At 42.7% G+C, this 17,924-nt stretch overlaps 1 protein-coding gene across 1 annotated transcript; it reads left to right on the plus strand.

Annotated features, from left to right (window-relative positions):
- Positions 1-9,564: 9,564 nt before the first annotated feature.
- Positions 9,565-17,887, plus strand: sncb (synuclein, beta). Its single transcript, XM_057043567.1, has 6 exons — positions 9,565-9,735; positions 10,583-10,713; positions 12,567-12,596; positions 12,821-12,906; positions 15,602-15,688; positions 17,066-17,887. Exons 2-6 carry the CDS (start codon positions 10,593-10,595, stop codon positions 17,093-17,095), a joined length of 354 nt encoding a protein of 117 aa, XP_056899547.1. The 5' UTR covers positions 9,565-9,735; positions 10,583-10,592; the 3' UTR covers positions 17,096-17,887.
- The last annotated feature ends 37 nt before the right edge of the window (positions 17,888-17,924 follow it).

Here is a 17,924-nt window from a genome sequence, read left to right on the forward strand (position 1 = left end):
TGGTGGCGGAGGAACAATGTTGCCATCTGTTGGATCCAAGTGTTTGCACACAGGGATGAACGGGGTGAACAACAGCCAGCGCTCCTGTGATGACTCACCACAGCCAATCACATGGCAACGAGAACGCCGCATTCTGATTCCTCGAGTTTGAACACATGCATGTTAACAGAGGTTCCTCTTTGGAAAGGTCAGGTCACCACAGGGCTTCTTCCTTTAAAGGCAGCAGGAATGGAAAAAAACTAACACAGAAAAATATGTATGTATAGATGCACACAATCACATAAACGCATATAGGTCTATCCATACACACAAGTATAGTGTAGTAATTATACACACACACACATGCAATTGCTCCACAGTGTACCACAATGTAATAGTGGTATTATACAAGCTTGATTGAGGTATAAGTCAAGCTCAAAGGCAGCACTGCTAATTAAAATATTTGGGTTTATGACCAGAATATACAGATCATCAGCACCTGCCATATTGTGTGTCTGCAAATGGTGAAATCATTTGCCACGAGGTTGGAACCAGCATTAGAGATAATAGGTTGCCAGAGATTTTTTTGTGTGTCACCCTTGAGAATCCTGGAGGTGTTGCTGCTCCTTAGGTGCTAATTATTCTTATTATTTTGTTACTGTTCAAGGATGCAATACAGTAACATCGAAAATAATTCGCCTTGGGGCACAAATTATTAACATTATGGTTTTATTTATTCAGCTTACTCAAATCTTCTCCAAGAGAGGTGTTTAAAATGTGCGCCCACAAGCTCATAACCAGAAACCGTAAATTGGTTCAAATTAACTCAATTTTAAATTTAGAATTGCTTCTCTATTCAGCCAGTATTCTCATGTAGTGGATCGTTTATGAGAGGGAAATAAAAAATTCTCCAGCCAATCAAAAGAGCTGTGTGCAGCCCACAGCAGAGGAAATGAGTCCTGCTTGGTTTGCATCTGGTCAAAGGTGGCTCGTCAGGTCAGGGCTGTGCTGGTGGACCCCTGCGTTCACTGCTAAACACTTCACACCGAGCTAAGATTCCAGGGTGGAAGAACTCGAAGGGAATCAAAATGGCTTGGTTCAGATAATGCTATCAACAGTTCAGCCCGGCTGTTTTTCAACGTTAATATTCCACATGCAGATCCAAGCAGAGGCCATTGGGTTTTTTTATTTCTTTTTTTGACCAATGACAGCACTGCAGCCAACCACTAATTAAAAGCTTTCATAGTATACTCTGGAATATAATGATCTTTGGTCTGCTGGGGCATTTCTGTGCAGCAATGTATTCAAGCGCCCCTGCTGAGATGCAAGCCCGGAGCTACACAATAATTACATATTATACTTCAGAGCTCTGATTCAATCTTTATGCACAGCATTAAAGTGTGCTTATGGAATGACAAATGGATGTGACATGCCAGACAATCACTGGCATGCAGCTGTGTTTGATTTTAGGTTTTTACAAAGAAAAGACAGCAGCTTTCTGCTCGCTGGACCACAAAGCTGTGCTCCGGATTGCCAAACACTGGGAAATAAAAGGGACGCTTGGCCTGCAGGTGCTCCGCCATCACAAAATTGAGTCCTTGCACTTCTGCAGCACAAAGATGAACTGTGCTGTCACTGTAGCAGGAAATTACAGCAGAACTGTTGGGTTAAACTGATGGTTTTCTTGTTTTGGTTTTTTTAAATACCGCCCATGTGTCAGTTGTGAATAAGGCAGGTTGTTTAATGTGAGTATGTGCACCCATCCAGAGTGTCTCCCTGTGTAAATTTGGAAAAGCCTACCTGTAGAGTGGTCGAATCAGTGAGTTTAGGCCCTTCCAGTGGCTCCAGCAATGTAATCAACGACTGTGTACAAGTGCTGTCAACTGTATATAACCTGATTTAGCTGTGGCTCTTGAAATGAAAGACAATTGAATGTTTTCTATTTCCTTTGCTGACAAGAACACAGATTTTTGTGAGTTCCCAGACCAGAAGAGAAGCTATATTTGGCTGCGTATTGTAACAACCCGCCTTGAGGTAAATGGTCCCCTCCCCACCCAAAAAAAAAAAACCCAGCTTAATACTCTGTGAAATGTTCTGCATTTTGTGCTTTGCAAATTAATGCAAGCACCTCATTTCCTTTCATCATTTATTCATTGGGCAGAAATGTCTTCTCTCTCTCTCCAACCATGCACAGGATTTTTCCCCTTCTGAAGGAGATTCGGGATCCTAGGTGTAATTAACAAAAGGAAAAGGAGCTTTAGAATAAACATCTAGGCCATACAAATATGATTATACAAAAATACTTTTTTGGAGGTTGAAGTTGAAATTTTTTGGGGAAACGATAAAATTATTTTCTAAAAAATGCCTCCAATGTTGATCCATCTCCTATCCAACATCTTCAGATACCTTGTTCCTCGCTACATCAACACAAAGCTGCGCTGAAAAACACTTTACACAGCATCAAAGTGTTGACTTCAGTTCACATTAAGGTGTGAAATCATTAAATGATCTGTTTTCCAGAAAATATTGAGCTATTATTAAACTTTATTGGGCTTTTTTTTTTTCTTTTTCTTTTTTAGGAGCGGGATCTTTTTTTGAAGAATTTGCAGGAATATTATTTATGTGCTCTTAATGAGCTCTTGGAAGAATTGGAATTCTTTAGAACTGCTGCTTTCACCAATTATCTGCTGTAGTTCATCACGCCGGTCTCCAGACCTTACACAGCCCCATTTAATTAAGCTGGAAATCCTTACAGAGACGGGCTGTGCTCATTGTTAAAGCCGTTCCAGAACCTTTAAACGTCTGTTGCAGTCGGCGTCCTCAAGACTCTATTGATCCTCTCAGGTACATTAACCTATCAATGCGGTAGACTCTGTGCATTATGATTAAGCACACGGAAAACATCCTCGCTCCTCACTCAGAGGTCAGAGAGATGCATCAACAGTAAACCACAAAGCGCAGCATAAGGCGGCCCCTGATATAAATATTGATGAGCTGGACTTCATGCCTGGCCAAATCTCTTGTGGACCAAAAATAGCCTGATTAAGTTCGCGTTATCTTGTGGTGCTTCGGCGTATGACACGTCTCAGCCCCACAGGAAGTGGATCTAAGGTATTGACATGGATTCATAGTTACATAAAGCAGGTGAGGGGACATGGAACTAGCCAGCCATTGCGACGCAGTGTAATTAAAGTGCAAGGGGGGTGCTCCTGGCAGTGGCGGGCTCTCTGCCACATTTCCCATTGACTTTCAACTGCATGAAGAAGGTCACCAGCAAGGTGTTTAGAGCAATCTCTGCAAATTGTTGGACTGAGGCTTGATAATCTCCAAGGCTTTAATGGATCCCAGATCTGTTTACCAAGTGAGTGCACCTCACAAAGTCATCTGGCAATTGTTTTACCCTCTAACACAATAATAGAACTGGAATTGGCTCTTTTGATCAATGACATCAGTGGTTAAGTTGATATATTCAATAAGCGCGGCCACCTTGAGGTTTAGAATTACTGTCTGTGTGCGTTGCAGAGAGAGGGATGTGTGGCCTCTTACTGTACTCCTGAACTGTCCGGAGTTCCTTGGCACATTTTTTTTCTGTGTTATCTTGACCTACATGACACAAGAGCGAGGGCTGTCCTCATGCACGCAGCCAAGTCCATCACTGCTTCACCTGCTTCACACATGCCCCCAGAGAGCTAAATATTGCATTGAAAAGGCTGTAATTAAAAGTAAAAAACAAAAAGCACTGCTGAGTGTACAGTATCTTAAAATGGTGAAGAGGGGGAGGAGGGTCTGGAGAATGTTCTGTGCTGTCTGGTCATGTGTAAGAATCCTTGAATTTCTGCTGAGGCCGGGGCGAAAGGCAGCAGCGAGTTCAAGGAGGAGAGAGACGCTGGTCTCTGTGCTCCAGAGCTGTAATGTTTCCTCTGGTCTCCTCTCGGGCATTAATGCTTGAATGGATCGGATTGGACATGCCTAAAGACTCAAGTAGCCTCTTGATGCACTCCCAGTAAATATCAACCACCTGCATCTTAAGCACTGTGGTCGCTGCCCTCCCACTCATTTCCGCAACCCCCAAGTGTGAAAATGTCTCGTTGTCGGGCGAGTATGTGGTCCGCAAAACCACTCAGAGGGAAATTCAACTAATCGACACATTATTTGAGCAGCCAGGAGCTCACAAAAGTGATGGTTACTGCTCATGTGATCGCGGGACTTCAGGCTCTCACTCTGACACCGAGGAGCCTCCAAACGGGTTCGTGAGTCTTTAGCAGGAACTGCTCACGACTCGTATCGCTGCATTGCAGCCGGATGCAGTTGTTAAAAAAGAAAAAGAAAAAGAAATCAGAAGAAAAAAAGAAAATCTTCCATTTGGATCCTTTTAAGAAAAGGAACCTTTTCTACTCCCTCGTGCCATTTCTTTGTCGTCTTAATTTCACTGCAGCCGGATCCATAATTCACAGCCATGTTCCCGCCTCCCTCGTCTTTCCCATGTGAAAAAGTTTGGAGACGGATTCCCCTAAGTTTCAAATAAAACAGTGTCAGATATTCAGGAGGACAATGAGAACACTATTACAGGACTTGGCAGAGAAAAGCCTCAAAGGCCTTGGCACAAAAGCCTGGACAAATTGAGAAGATAGAAGCGCAAACTCATTAGCTTACCAGGTTTCCAATCACAGCATTTTTTTATGCGCTGGATGTCTCAGTCTGCGGAGTTCTCATCTGATGGGAGCCATTTTGCACCACTTCAAAGGATTCCGCTCTGCCTCAGAACTTCGGGCTGATGCGCCCATTGCTGATGTTTTTATGACAGAACATGCATGGTGATATGTTTTTCAGCCGTTATCTTCACTCATTGGCAGAGCGACGCACCATTTTGGGGATCTTATCAACACCTTAAGCTCTGTCACTACAACCCTTCTTATCTGAGCACTGACACTCCCCAACAGTGACGTGACAAAACACTTGATTTTGTGTTTAGAAGCTGAGAAAAGTTGCCATTTGCCTGCTGAATGAAGCAGGTAGAGTCCTTTGCAATACACCTGAGAATGAGTGCAATATCACAAGGCCACACTGTGCACAACAAAGCAAAAAAGTGACAAATGCGGCTGTAAAATGCAGCCTTTGTGATGCAAAGCACGCTGGGAAGGCACGTGACGCAGTGCAAACATGTTTGATTCCTGCTCTGCTCATTATTTTGGCCGCACAAACCCAGTCTCAGCCTCTGCTATATTTGCCCCTTTTAATCTGCAGTTAAAACCTGAATCCGTTTACATAAATGGCTGGATTCAAAACTGCACCCTGACAGCACCCACGTTGTCAACGTGCTCTGCTTTAAATCATCCATCTGGAAGCCCCATATGGAAGATTCTGTCAGGTTTGTGTAGACAGGGCACCTGCAACGCGGGTGTAGGAAAGACACCCCGTTATCCTACTGAGGTCTGGAGCTGCAGTGCTTATTTTCAGAGAGCTCGTGTCCTGCATCATTTCCGCCCTGGTGCGAGCGGCGCTCCTCTCTGATGCTGCACTACCATCTGCTGGAGAACCAACAGGCAGATGTGATGAGGAACGCCTTCTCTCTCGCTCGCTCGCTCTCTCTCTCTCTCTCCCTGGCTGTAACAGAGATTGATTTCTCTGTCTGTCACTGATGACATTGTACGATTGCTGTGTTTAAATTAGCAGCAGCCTGATAAAAGAATATAAATGGACCAAATCTCCCAGGACCTGAACTCTTATGCGCTGTATCAGTGGTGTAACGGTTATAAAAGCCTCATTGATACGGCTTCAAATTGACAATGGCCTGTGACAGCTCCCATTTATGATCAGACTGCAGTTTGGCAGTATGCTAGAGGGAAGAGCTTGACTCTGAGCACAAACTGCTAATAACCGCAGCTGTTTGAATCTTCTAAAAGGCAAACACAACACATTATGTAATGTAATTATGTATCAGAATTAATGGGCACTTTTACAGGCAACCAGCCAGCTGGGATGGCTTTATGTAACTGCCATCATTTGACAAATAAAAGAAGTCTTTTTTTTTCTTGTCTAGCAGTCGTACACACATTCAAGCCATATAAAAAAATATTCTCTTGGCATTTCTGCAGTCAGCTTTTAGCCAGTTTATTAAATTGCCACAACATGATTATCATATTCCTTCCTATGTGCTACTTTTTTGATTCCGCTACTCCCAGGTGTCGACAACAACCATTAAATGGTCTTCTGCAGATTCATGAATCATGCGTGCACGTGGAGAGATGGAAAACAGCTTTGAGCACTTTATATGCAAAATTAGCATAAAGCATTTAATGTTAGTTGGGCTGTTACTATACCCAAAGGATACTTCCAGAGCAGACTAAAGACTTACCCACAGAGCATTTTATAAATGATGTAGACAGTGGATAAAGGATCGCTAAAGCAAACATGTTTAAAACTGATGATGCATAAATGAATCCACATTATGAAAAAGGAATGTCACACAGTCATCCTTAATGACACACACACACACTTCATCACAAAGTGTCATTAAGTATGATAGAGCACAAGTCATCTGCTGCTTTTGCATGAGGCACACAGTGACACCCCCACACAGGAAGGACAGAGTCAGATAAACAGTCATTTTAGGCTCTTTTCACTTACATATGAGATGGGAGGGCATCTTGAGCCACTTTGAGATTGGACAAATGCACATATGAGAGAATGAGCCGAGATTGCTTAAGGTAATGACAAAAGCATTCGCGCTACATCGACTCATAAAAGCTATTTTCTACGTCCGGAGGAAAGTCATATACAAGTAAATGATTCATCCCACTCTGCCCCCGGTATACATTAAACTGAATCGATTCCTCTGCGCTTTGGTTTGATATGCACCTTGGCCAGTGCTGTGAATAATAATCAGAGTGGCCTGAAAAGATAAACAGTCCCTGCTGCCCCCTAGAGGTCTGCAGGCTTAGCCGGCTTTATTGTTTCACCCATGATTCACAGAAACCACAGCAACTGTCTCCACACAGTCAGACTGAGGTATCCAGTTACAGCAGGACGCAGGAAGGCGGGAGGAGGGAGGAGAATTCAGCTAACTGGGTCTCAGAAGGCACCTGCAGCGCTTATATGCATGCAAGAGACGCAATGACTTGCAATCCAGCAGCTGTAATTGTAGTTTTAGCACAACTGCAGCCTTTGTCAAGGTTTTAAGGATTGATTGGAATTATATTGAGCTAGCCACGACAGGCCGACTCCACTTGGATGCGTGTGAAAGAAAAAACATGACGCAGCAGCTCAGGTCATAAAGAAGCCATAATTATAAAAGGAGGGTCACTTGAGGCTGAAAGGGCCTGCGAAGAAATCTGATTATAGTGATTTTATGGTGCGCGCTGGGAGCGGTTGATTTCACTCTGTGTGAACTGGACATTTACAAGTAACCAAATAAATTTACTCATATACTTGCTTTATGTGACTTTTTATTTGATTCTTCCCCTTCAACTCTAGTCATCCATATGAGCTAAATTGTTTATTCCTCTAAAAATGATCCTCGCCACTGTCACACAAAAAATGTTGATATATTCAGACGCATGTTTCATAGATTGTTCTCTGCAGATCACTTTCACCTGGATCACTTTGCCAAAACATAAAGTAACTGTCCAATTCAGCCTAAATCAGTCTGCAAGAAGGCTGCAGACTGCAGATTTATTTGGATAAGGACCTAAAACATGCAGACAAATCTGCACATTAATCACTGTGGACAACATCAAAATTCTGGTAAGCGATCAAATTAAATCAGTAAAATAGTCTCAAATATCCAGTTTATTCTTTAGTTCTGTGTTTCCAAATGTGTGCATTCCCATCAATAATTTTTAACTGTTTTGGTATCAATATGATATATGATAACTAATTAGCATGTTTATCATCTGGAAAGAACATCAGTGATCACAAACTATTGCAGCTTTTCTTGAAAGTAAGATTATAGATATTAAATCGATACAAACCTTTGAATTCTGGACTGATTAATTGCAGGCAGGTCTGTAAAATAAATCAGCTATCATGCCGTGTATTGCTGTCAGGAAAAACGTGCTGTTCTAAATAGAAACAGTACATTGTAACAAGGTTAATCAAACATGGGAATATACAACCTTTCCTCCACCTATAGAATATATTCAGGGAGTTATGGTAAAAGCTAACCAAATTTGTTGCTTTGAGATTTTTGTTTGCATGTGAGTTTATTCAAACTGTATTTCTATCTATCAAGTATGATAAATTAGAATTAAATGAATTAAGAACGTGCATGTGTTTAATAGAAACAAAAAAGAAAATATGAACGAATCGGCCATGTTCCGTTCTGGCCACAAGAGGGCAGCAGCTCACAACACAATGAATTTATGTGACGTAACAGTAACACAAGTAATTTAAAGACGAAATACATTGAACGAGCTTCATGTAAAGTAGGTGAACAGCACAAGCGCCATTCAGATCAGGACCATGGACAGAGAGACAGAACTGCTCAGAACCACGGACAGAGACACGGAACTGATCAGAACCACGGACAGAGACACGGAACTGATCAGGACCATGGACAGAGACACGGAACTGATCAGAACCATGGACAGTGTCTGATGGTTTAGTGTAAAATAATGCCCACAAAATTAGGAATGATGAGACTATCGTTAATTTTTAATCAGTCAGACGATTATTAGACACAATTCTATACAATAACATCTGCTGGTCTCCTTAAATCTCCATATTTTTCTCTGTAACTTTCTGTGTAAAGCAAACATTGATGAACACGGCGCAACACATTCGTCTATTTTCCTTCTTTATATGCTAGTTAGGGGGTAAAACCTCGATATGTGCTGTTGCTCACCTGATTTTGAACCGACAGAAAACGACACTGGGGTTCTCCTCAAAACTGAGCACTACGACGAGAGTGACGTCACTAGCATATCGTCACTTTTACTAAAGAGGTGGTGGTGGTGGGGGGGCGGATTTTAACCCTTTGCTAAAGCCACCTTGAACCGGTAAAGAATGTGGAAATGTGGATCCCCACCTCTGTGGCGACTGGTCACATATCTGCAGCTGAATCTGATCGGCTGCATCGTGATCGCTGTGTTCCGTCAAACTGACGTTCTGCAAATTAAAGCCTCGTTTTGGTTGTTGACAATAATCTCGACATTGCTGACTTGAACAAATATGACTCGTTTTCTACCGAAAAGCACGGTTTCACCGCATGATTACAGGATCCTGCTGTTGCCCCTGCAGCTTCGATCATGTCGGGTCTGGACACACGGGGGTAAGAAGATGGGTGTTTAAGTCTACCACCTACTCCACCGCAACTACTGATGTAAAACTGGTTAACTGAAGTTAAGAATACAACAAATGATGCTTTGAACAGGACAGTAGATGGGGGCCAACGGCCGCAGTTTTAAGGGTGCAATAGATGGAGGCAGCACATTCAGATCCAAAATGGATCCCCGGAGAGCCATTCAAAGAAAAGTTGATTAGATCTGTTGTGTGTGAAATATGGGTCGAAGTGCAATAAAGGGAAGCTTGCCATGATGATGAATATGGAGAGAGAGAGCGAGAGAGAGAGAGAGCGGTGGGGTGGGGTGGGGGGATCGTCTCAGCCGCACTCTGAAGAGGGACGTCCCTGTTGGTGGAGATCAGTCCCGAGGAAGGCCCACACACTGATCATTTCAAATATATCCCGTTCAGACGTCTGTTTGTCTCCACCGCGTGACCGAATCATAAGGGGAAAAGTCCAAGGCTCTTTGGGAACAGGTAAGAGCTCGATCGCATCTTTTTCTCCCCGTCATTTTAGATGCACATAGAGGTCACCCCCATTTGAGGATCAGGCACATTAGCGTCGTCCTACGGAGGCTCTGGTTGCACCGCTAAAAGCGTGGAAGCCACATGCAAAATGTCGGGAAATATTCGTGAAAAGGACGTGGCTCACAACCCCCCCCCCCCCCCCCCGGTCGCAAAACGTGAGCAAGGGGCGACATTAAGGACGTAGTAGTGTGAAGATTATACGACAACCTTTGGATGCTGTTCTGCTGCCTGTTTCACGCTGATGGCCCCGCACCCGTGATCGGACAATCTCTGGATGTCACCCCTGCCATCCTCCCCCCAGCTACATTCTGCAACATAACGCAGCCTTTTAGCATAAAATGCAACCCGGTTGGTTAAAAGCGGGCCTTGCGCATTTCTCCCATGCGCTGTCATCTCGCTGCCACCCAGAGTTGCTTTTCACTCGAGCCATAATTAATGAGCCCATCTTCATGTCACCGTTTCATTGAACTCTTTCTGCAGCTGAATATTTCATGCTTTGACGTGGATGTGGAAAAGGGGGGTTTGCGTGCGTGAGTGAACACAGGGATTTTACTACAGCGTGAAATGCCTGCAGTTCAGGGTCCGACCACAAGGGGCGTAGCCGCCTTCCATTACCTTCAAGCCCACGATTAAAGAGGGTTTTAATCTAAAGAGGAAACGATTGGAAATAACTGATTGTGGAAGCTTATGGGTCGTGAGGGAGCCGGCATGCCAATGTCCATTAAATTGAAATTTTCTTTTCTTTCTTTTGCAAAGTGATGGCAGTGATTCACTGTCTCTCTCTCTCTCTCCATAGCTCGGCCAAGATGGATGTGTTTATGAAGGGTTTGTCTAAGGCTAAAGAGGGCATGGCTGTGGCTGCAGAGAAGACCAAGGAAGGTGTTGCAGTTGCAGCTGAGAAGACTAAAGAAGGAGTCATGTTTGTAGGTAAGATGATCAGCGAACGCCTGCAAGTGGGTCCGCTGAGGCTGATCATGTCCCTGCTGTATGCAGGAGCAGGAACAACTCAGAGGAGAAGAGATTTAATGATTTTGCTGCTGCAGCAAAGGCGCTCCAATAAATGGTTGAATAATGGCATGATTTCAATTATATTCCACAGTAAGGCCTAATTTACAACCATGAGAGGTAAAAAATGTTAAAGTTCAGGTCTTTCCTAGTAAATCCATTTTATTTGGATGGTTAATGTGTAAGACAGTAAGTCAAATTAGTTTAGTTTAGTAAAGAGTATTAGAATTCAAACGCAGCCCTTTTTTAGATTACAACAGCCTACCAAAGCTGATCAGTATCGTTCTAAAATCAACATTTTAATGTCGTCTCCTAAACGATGTCCAGTTCCTATAGAGGGTAAAAATATGATTGAATGTCCGTGTGTCCTTTCACCTGACCGGCTGAAATAGGGACAGGGGCGGGAGCTGGGACAGCTGATCATGTCTGGTCGACTGAAGCAGCCCCACCCCAGCGTCGCCACCCTCTGACAGCTGAGATAGTCTCTCAGGAGGGATCTGCAGCGATTAGTTCCATCCATTCAATGTTTTAGAGCAGTCTCCAAACCCCAGGGCCTGGAGACAGGCACATAAAGGTGTCAGCCTTCAAGAAAATCCATTCATATTTCTGCCCCTCCCATTAAAACATGTGACGCCGCTGTCACAACACACACGCCATCATCCTGCTGATCTCTCCTGTGACGTGTTTGCCTGTACGTGTGCGCGCGCACGACTGCTGTGTGCCGCTCGTCGAGCGTGGTGTTGGCCTAGAAAGCTCCATATGATTTGCTTGAAGGCTGCTCTTGGAGGAGGGGTAGGAGTGATCCGATAGGGCCGCGGCCCACCTTTTGACAGCTGCTGCAGCCCGCCCACCCGGCTCAGCTGAGCGATCAGCCTGCATGAAGCAGGGAGGAGAGGGAGAAGACAGAAAGGCCTGCTCCATGGCAAATTAATGTCACAACTGTTGTATTAGAGGCTCTGGTGTTTGTACAGGACCACTCCAAGAGCAGCAAAATCAGTAATACAGACTCGCTTTATGTATAGCAGGTTTACATGGTTATTAGTGGTGATAACCTTTCCAAGCATCACTACTATCTGATGCTAATGCTCTTCTGGTGTTTTAAGGCATTTTTCCATCACTAAATTGACATAATGGATTTGGATTTTACAGGTCCAAATGTAGTGTAACCTGATTCGAACGTGCTGGTTTAGGGCTGTAGCGCTGTACGTTATCACCAGTCCACTCCTCGTTTGGCTTTTAGCATCCCAGCCACCTATGTGACTTGAGCAGAAAAGAGGATGAAAAAGTTATCATAGCAATGAGGCAAACAGTGAAACCCAAATAGACTGACGGAGTGTGTAGCAAATGCTTCATATCTGCCGTAGATCACAAGCATAAGGAGTTCTGTGGTTTCTAATAGAGAGGAGAGAGCAACTCGACCGCTGCTGTTCTGTAGCGTCTCTTGAGAAATGCATTGGTATTTACTTACTTGTGTTGTTCCTCAGGTCATTTACAAGTAAAACATCCTCACCGCATTTAACCATCCAGCTAGAGTGAATCCAACAATAGCTAATAACATTTTTTTTTAAAATGCAGCAGCTGTTCTTTTACTATATCCCTATGAGGCTTCAGATTGTATGCCTGAAATTTTACGTTCCTCTACGTTTAAATAAAGTTTGCTCTATATAAACAAAGGAAATGTTAGGCTCAACTGCAAATAACAGTGGGTTAACCTTTAAAAGAGCTATTACCCATTCTAACCTTTTTTCCCCTCTTCTTTTATTGCAATATGCTAGGTAACAAAGCCAAAGACAGCGTGGGCACAGGTGAGTTTTACTGTCTCTCATACGTTGAGTTCATTTCTGTGAATAAAATAAAAAATAGAAACAAGTGGAACGAGATCGATAGAAATAATGTTACATCTGCAAAACCCTTGTTTAACAACTGCGATGCTGATGGGGAGGGTGGAAATTACAGAGACGACACTTTCAATCTGTGCGTTGACTCTGTGGAGGGAACCTTATATGCATGACGGTGTGTGTCCCTGCAGTGGCTGAGAAGACCACTGGAGCGATGGGAAACATTGTGGCAGCCACTGGCCTGGTGAAAAAAGACGAGTTCCCTACTGACATGAACGTATGTATCTACTGTCTGCTGCTGTCATGAAATACAGCAACTAACAAACGTACTGTGGCGTTGTGAGGGTTGTCTGACACATAAATAACGTTTAAAAATCATTCACACAATGCTTTCATTATTTTTTCGGCATAACATTTGGTGTCGTGGAGTACAATTAAAGTTTTACAAGCTTGAAACTACAAGATTGCAGTACATACATATATTTTATACAAACATAACAATACGTCATCATCAACATCATCATTAACGACATATGAGACAAACAGCAGTTGTTTTCATATTTTTTAATGATAAATTTATCTCCATTTCGATTTGATGTCAGTTTTTATGATGCAAACTGCTACAGACTTTAAATACTGTATTCGTTATTTCGGCTGTGTTGTGGACAGCGTTCACATTTGAGGGGGGGGTGGCAGTTTCACTCGATGCACAGTGTCAGCCAAGAGCCGTGAATTTATATTCACACGTATCTGTATCATTATGCAATTCTGGTGTGTAGCATACATTCTTCTGCAATCCTAGCAAATGCCAGGTAGCCAATTCTGGAGAAAAGAAAGATCACATATTACCAGATATAGTGGGAAAATAAGACCAACTTAAAGTAAATTGGCACTGTCCACACTGGCAGTTAGTGTAGCAGATTGTCCACTTCGAATGGCATGTGCTTCAAACAACTGAAAACAGGGTGAAAAAATAAAAATAAAATCTAGATAGGAGGCAGCCATGTCTGTGAGATGTCCGTTCATGATATCAGCTGAGAAACTGACAGATTGCTAACAGAAGACAAGTTTGCAGATAAATGGATAGAGGTGAAGTCACCGTCTAGTTCAGGACAAGACAGGGTGACTTGTATTGGAGCCATGCTAGTCAAGTAATGTCAAGTCAAACAATTCTGAAGGCACAGAAATGGTACAGTCCACTGAAGGGGTGTTTGAAATCCTGTTGCCTTGAGTATTCCTTGCATAATAAACAGGAATTGGGAAATACTATGTAACCAAACATTTATTAATGAAATTGATCAAATATCTAGCTACCCTCCAAACTTTTGCAGGGTCCAAATCACATTTGAGGGATTAAAACCCGCATTGAACTTCCCCAGTAATTCGAAGCCTGGTTGTGGAGAATTAAATGACATCATCCAACATGCTCAGCACTTGGAACGTCACTGTGCTGTTTGCATGTGCTAATAATAAATGCATGCTGCTCTGCACATCACGATGAAGCTTAATCTGCTTTTTATTTTCCCTGTGTCAGTGCCCATCGTGGCTGATATTAAAAATAATAATAAATAGTACCTAGAGGGAGAACAAACTGGATTTTCCATAGATGCGGAACAAAAATCAAGAGAGCGCAGTGGATGTTTGCCAAGTTTTTGCCTAAATTATTCTGCAGCCCTGTCAGCTTATTACGACTGATGCTCCTCCCCCCAACCCCTGTAAAACTGGAATTCTCCTGGCCTCTCCTAAAGCCTTATTTGGAGAGCTGAACCCTCTCCAGTGAGTCACTAATCAAGTAAATCTGATAACTGGTCTAATAAAACCCTAACAGCGTTATCAAGTGATAAAACTGGGTTTGGCAACACCCTGACAGCACACTGCTACACTGGTTACATGAATGCTCTTCAGACAGAGTGTCCTGCAGGAATTATAAAGAAAAGCATTCATACAAAACCACATTTCATTTAAAAATAATATTTGAATCACATCTGACTGACACTGGGCTTTATCTTCAGCTTAAGCAATGAGTAAAATGAAACACCAACTGTTTCTTCCCCCTCTGCTCCTCTGTCTGTCCTTTATTGTGCTCCCTTTTCCCCAGAAGATGATCTGGCTGATTAGATGCCTCTTTGTGGTGGTTTCCTATTATTCAGCACTTAAGGCAGTGGTAATCACGTTTGTCGGCTTAAAGCAATAGCATCGGCTTCTCGTAGAACATGGGATTATAGGACGATCTTCTCTGGTCTAATTGACTCAATTACTGCTGGGTTTAAAAATAAATGTGTGCTGACCCACTAGCTTTGTTTTTTATGGCCGTGATGAGGCAGGCACAGCCGTCTGCTGTCAGGCCACTGTTTGTTTTCTTCATCAGCTCTGGTTAACTGGGATCAAAATTGGTCATTTATTTTTAGTCATTTTACTGCAAAGGAGTTCAAATCATTAATATTTTATTTGCTGATCAAACACTTAATTGGTGAAGTTAGCATCTCTGTGAGGTGGTGTTCAGGTACAACACCCTGTTTAAGGCCAAACTGTTGACTGAACATGCTAATACTCAGGGGGCTCAAATCAATCGGCTGCTGGTCAAATTAAAACGTGATCTGATGAGGCTGGAGTCCGAAATGTTTTGGGAATATTCAAAATTCGGGGGTGGGCGTACTTTGGAGGCTATCATTTTAGATTTCAACTTTGATTTTGGACATTTTGGACACTAGAAGGAATTCTTCTTCCTATGGGCTTTGTGGTAAATCTCTGAAAGTTGGGAGAGAAGAAAACCTTTGAGAAACAGCTTTGGATGTTTATTTTCCTGACAACTGGATGCTTTTCCTCTCCAACAGTGGCAGATTCTGGATTACCATTGAACAACATTTGTTTACTATAGAGAGAATGCAGAAAACAATCTGTGTTTAGTCCACTCACAAATATGTGTCATGGCTTATGTCACCACAGAGCTGTTCTCTATTTTGTCTCTGCAGCCTGAGGAGTATGGGCAGGAGGCCATGGAGGGCCAGGGAGAGGCAATGCTGGACCCAGAAGGAGAGACATATGATGAGTCCCAGCAGGTAATCCGTGTACACAAAATCAACTGACTACTTCTTCCTGCATGTCTCTGATCAGCCTGTAAATAGCTTTTTGTGGTTTGGTGAGACTCCTCCAATAATGTGTGTGTGTATGTGTGTGTCTGTGTTGCTGTTGAGATGAATCCATTGACTCACAGCAGATGGAAGCTCATCAGTATTCAACAACCCCGCTCGGTTACACATTTTGTTCCGTATTGAATTTCAATAGCACTCCACACTTGCCCTCCACTTCTGCTCCACGCAATCTCTGCAGCGCACATGCAAGTAATTGTTTACTGGGAAAAGAAAACAGAGGCTTAGTCAAGCCAATGGCGAGGGAAAGAGTTTGGGGCTCTCCTGTCCAGTCATGCACTTATACCCATGAGGAATGCATGTCATTACATGTACACAGCACACGATTCAACTGCCATTAAAATACAGAAAAACACAGATGAACAAATATTTGTGTGTGGGATGGGGGGGGGGCGTTAGATGCCCATGGTTATTTCTGGAACTGTGCAACAGACAGAGTAACCATACAACTGAAAATAGCCTTCACAGCTAATTAAATTTGATTGGAATTAGATTTTGTACATACAGTCATCATATTCACTGCACCAGTCTGACATTTTCTTAAGCTCATCTTTTTCTTGGAACATCCTAATCTATTTAAAATGAGCTCTTGCATAATCTTCTAGTAGTACTGAAAGTATCCAGTCATGGGAAAGGATCTTCTCTCCATTCATCTTTTCTTCATTTTCCCCATCAGAAGAGTGCCATAGTAATCAGCTTAAGTATTAAATACGCAGGTATTCAAATCAAAAGTGAAGGAAAAGAGATCTTCTATCGCCCTTCTCCATTTTTCTGTCCGTCCCTCCTCCTACATTTCATCTCCCCTCCCCCATCCTTTGCGACACCAGTGATGTGTGAGCTCTCTCTGAATGGGTGTGGTGATGACGTCGCAAGCCGCAAAGCACTGTGGGTAATGTCAGGCTTTCCCTGCATTGCCGTAAATATGGAGTCGGAGTGCTGCAGCACAAACCCAAGAGTCAGAAAAAATTTCCTCTCATTCAATATCTCCGTCGGGTGCATAGGCATCCATTACCATATGGCACCCATTACCTCATCAAGGTGCTGTTATTTATTTACAATCGTGCGCGTAGTGGGCGTGTGTGGGGGTTGCGACCATGCTGGAATGTGCTCACGACGTGCCCTTGACAGGATGGATCTGCTGCTGCCCCCTTCCGGCTAAAGAGAGACACTGCACCAGCACAAGTGCTTAGCGCCGTGATGGAAAGACACCATTAGAATCAGTTTTTTCCGAAGAATTCTGTGTGATCAAAGCATTTTAAGCTCAAGTCTCTATTTTTCTGTTCACAGGAGAGCCAGGACTACGAGCCAGAGGCGTAAACGCGTCACTACGAGCCGCCATCCAACCAGCAGCACAATAATATTTATAATAATAAAAAGGACAAATGCTGAAACTATTACAATTATCCTCCTGTGGCAAAAAAAAGAAATCAAGAAAAAAAAGCATTCCCACTGAAAAGTTCTTCCTTCAAGACAAATCTTTTATGACTATATATTGTAAATGTCATGTTATTAATGTAATGTGTTGGATGTAGGTGTTTGAGATGTAGGAATTGCTCACTCTGTCTCCTTTCCTTGACTCCCTCCCAATGAAATGAGACAAGAGTGGCTTGTGACTTTGTACTCGTGTGTTTCTGTATTTAGAAATGTGCAATAGATGTTCATCTTCCAATGGGACATTGGGAGTGGAAAAAATAAATATGCCCGGTTGCAAGCAGATATGGAAAACAATAATATCCTCTTCAGTGTCAACAATGCCTGTACGTGGGTTCTTTATTTTTACATTTCTTTTGAAATTTCACAATATTTAAGATTATTCTGCTACTTTATTTTGATTTTTTTTTAAAAAAACAAAAAAACATTGTGTCTTTATAGTTGCCTGTGAGCCCATTCTTTTTGACCACCTGCTTGAATTGGACTGAGTATACATGTTTGTGTGTGGGCGTGTTTGTGTGTACCGAAGATTTTAACAAGTTGAAGTCAATATATTATGTCTTTAAATCACAATGGTTGTCACATCAATATGTGCTTTAAATTGCAGGACGTCAGTATAAGGGTTTATGTGTTAAAGCCAGACATACATTCCTCTGTAAATAAAAACAACAAAAATCATTCTGTTAGTGTTAGATCATATTTAAAAAACTGATGT

Source organism: Takifugu flavidus, chromosome 9 (genome assembly GCF_003711565.1).
Source record: "Takifugu flavidus isolate HTHZ2018 chromosome 9, ASM371156v2, whole genome shotgun sequence".
Taxonomy (NCBI): Eukaryota; Metazoa; Chordata; class Actinopteri; order Tetraodontiformes; family Tetraodontidae; genus Takifugu; species Takifugu flavidus.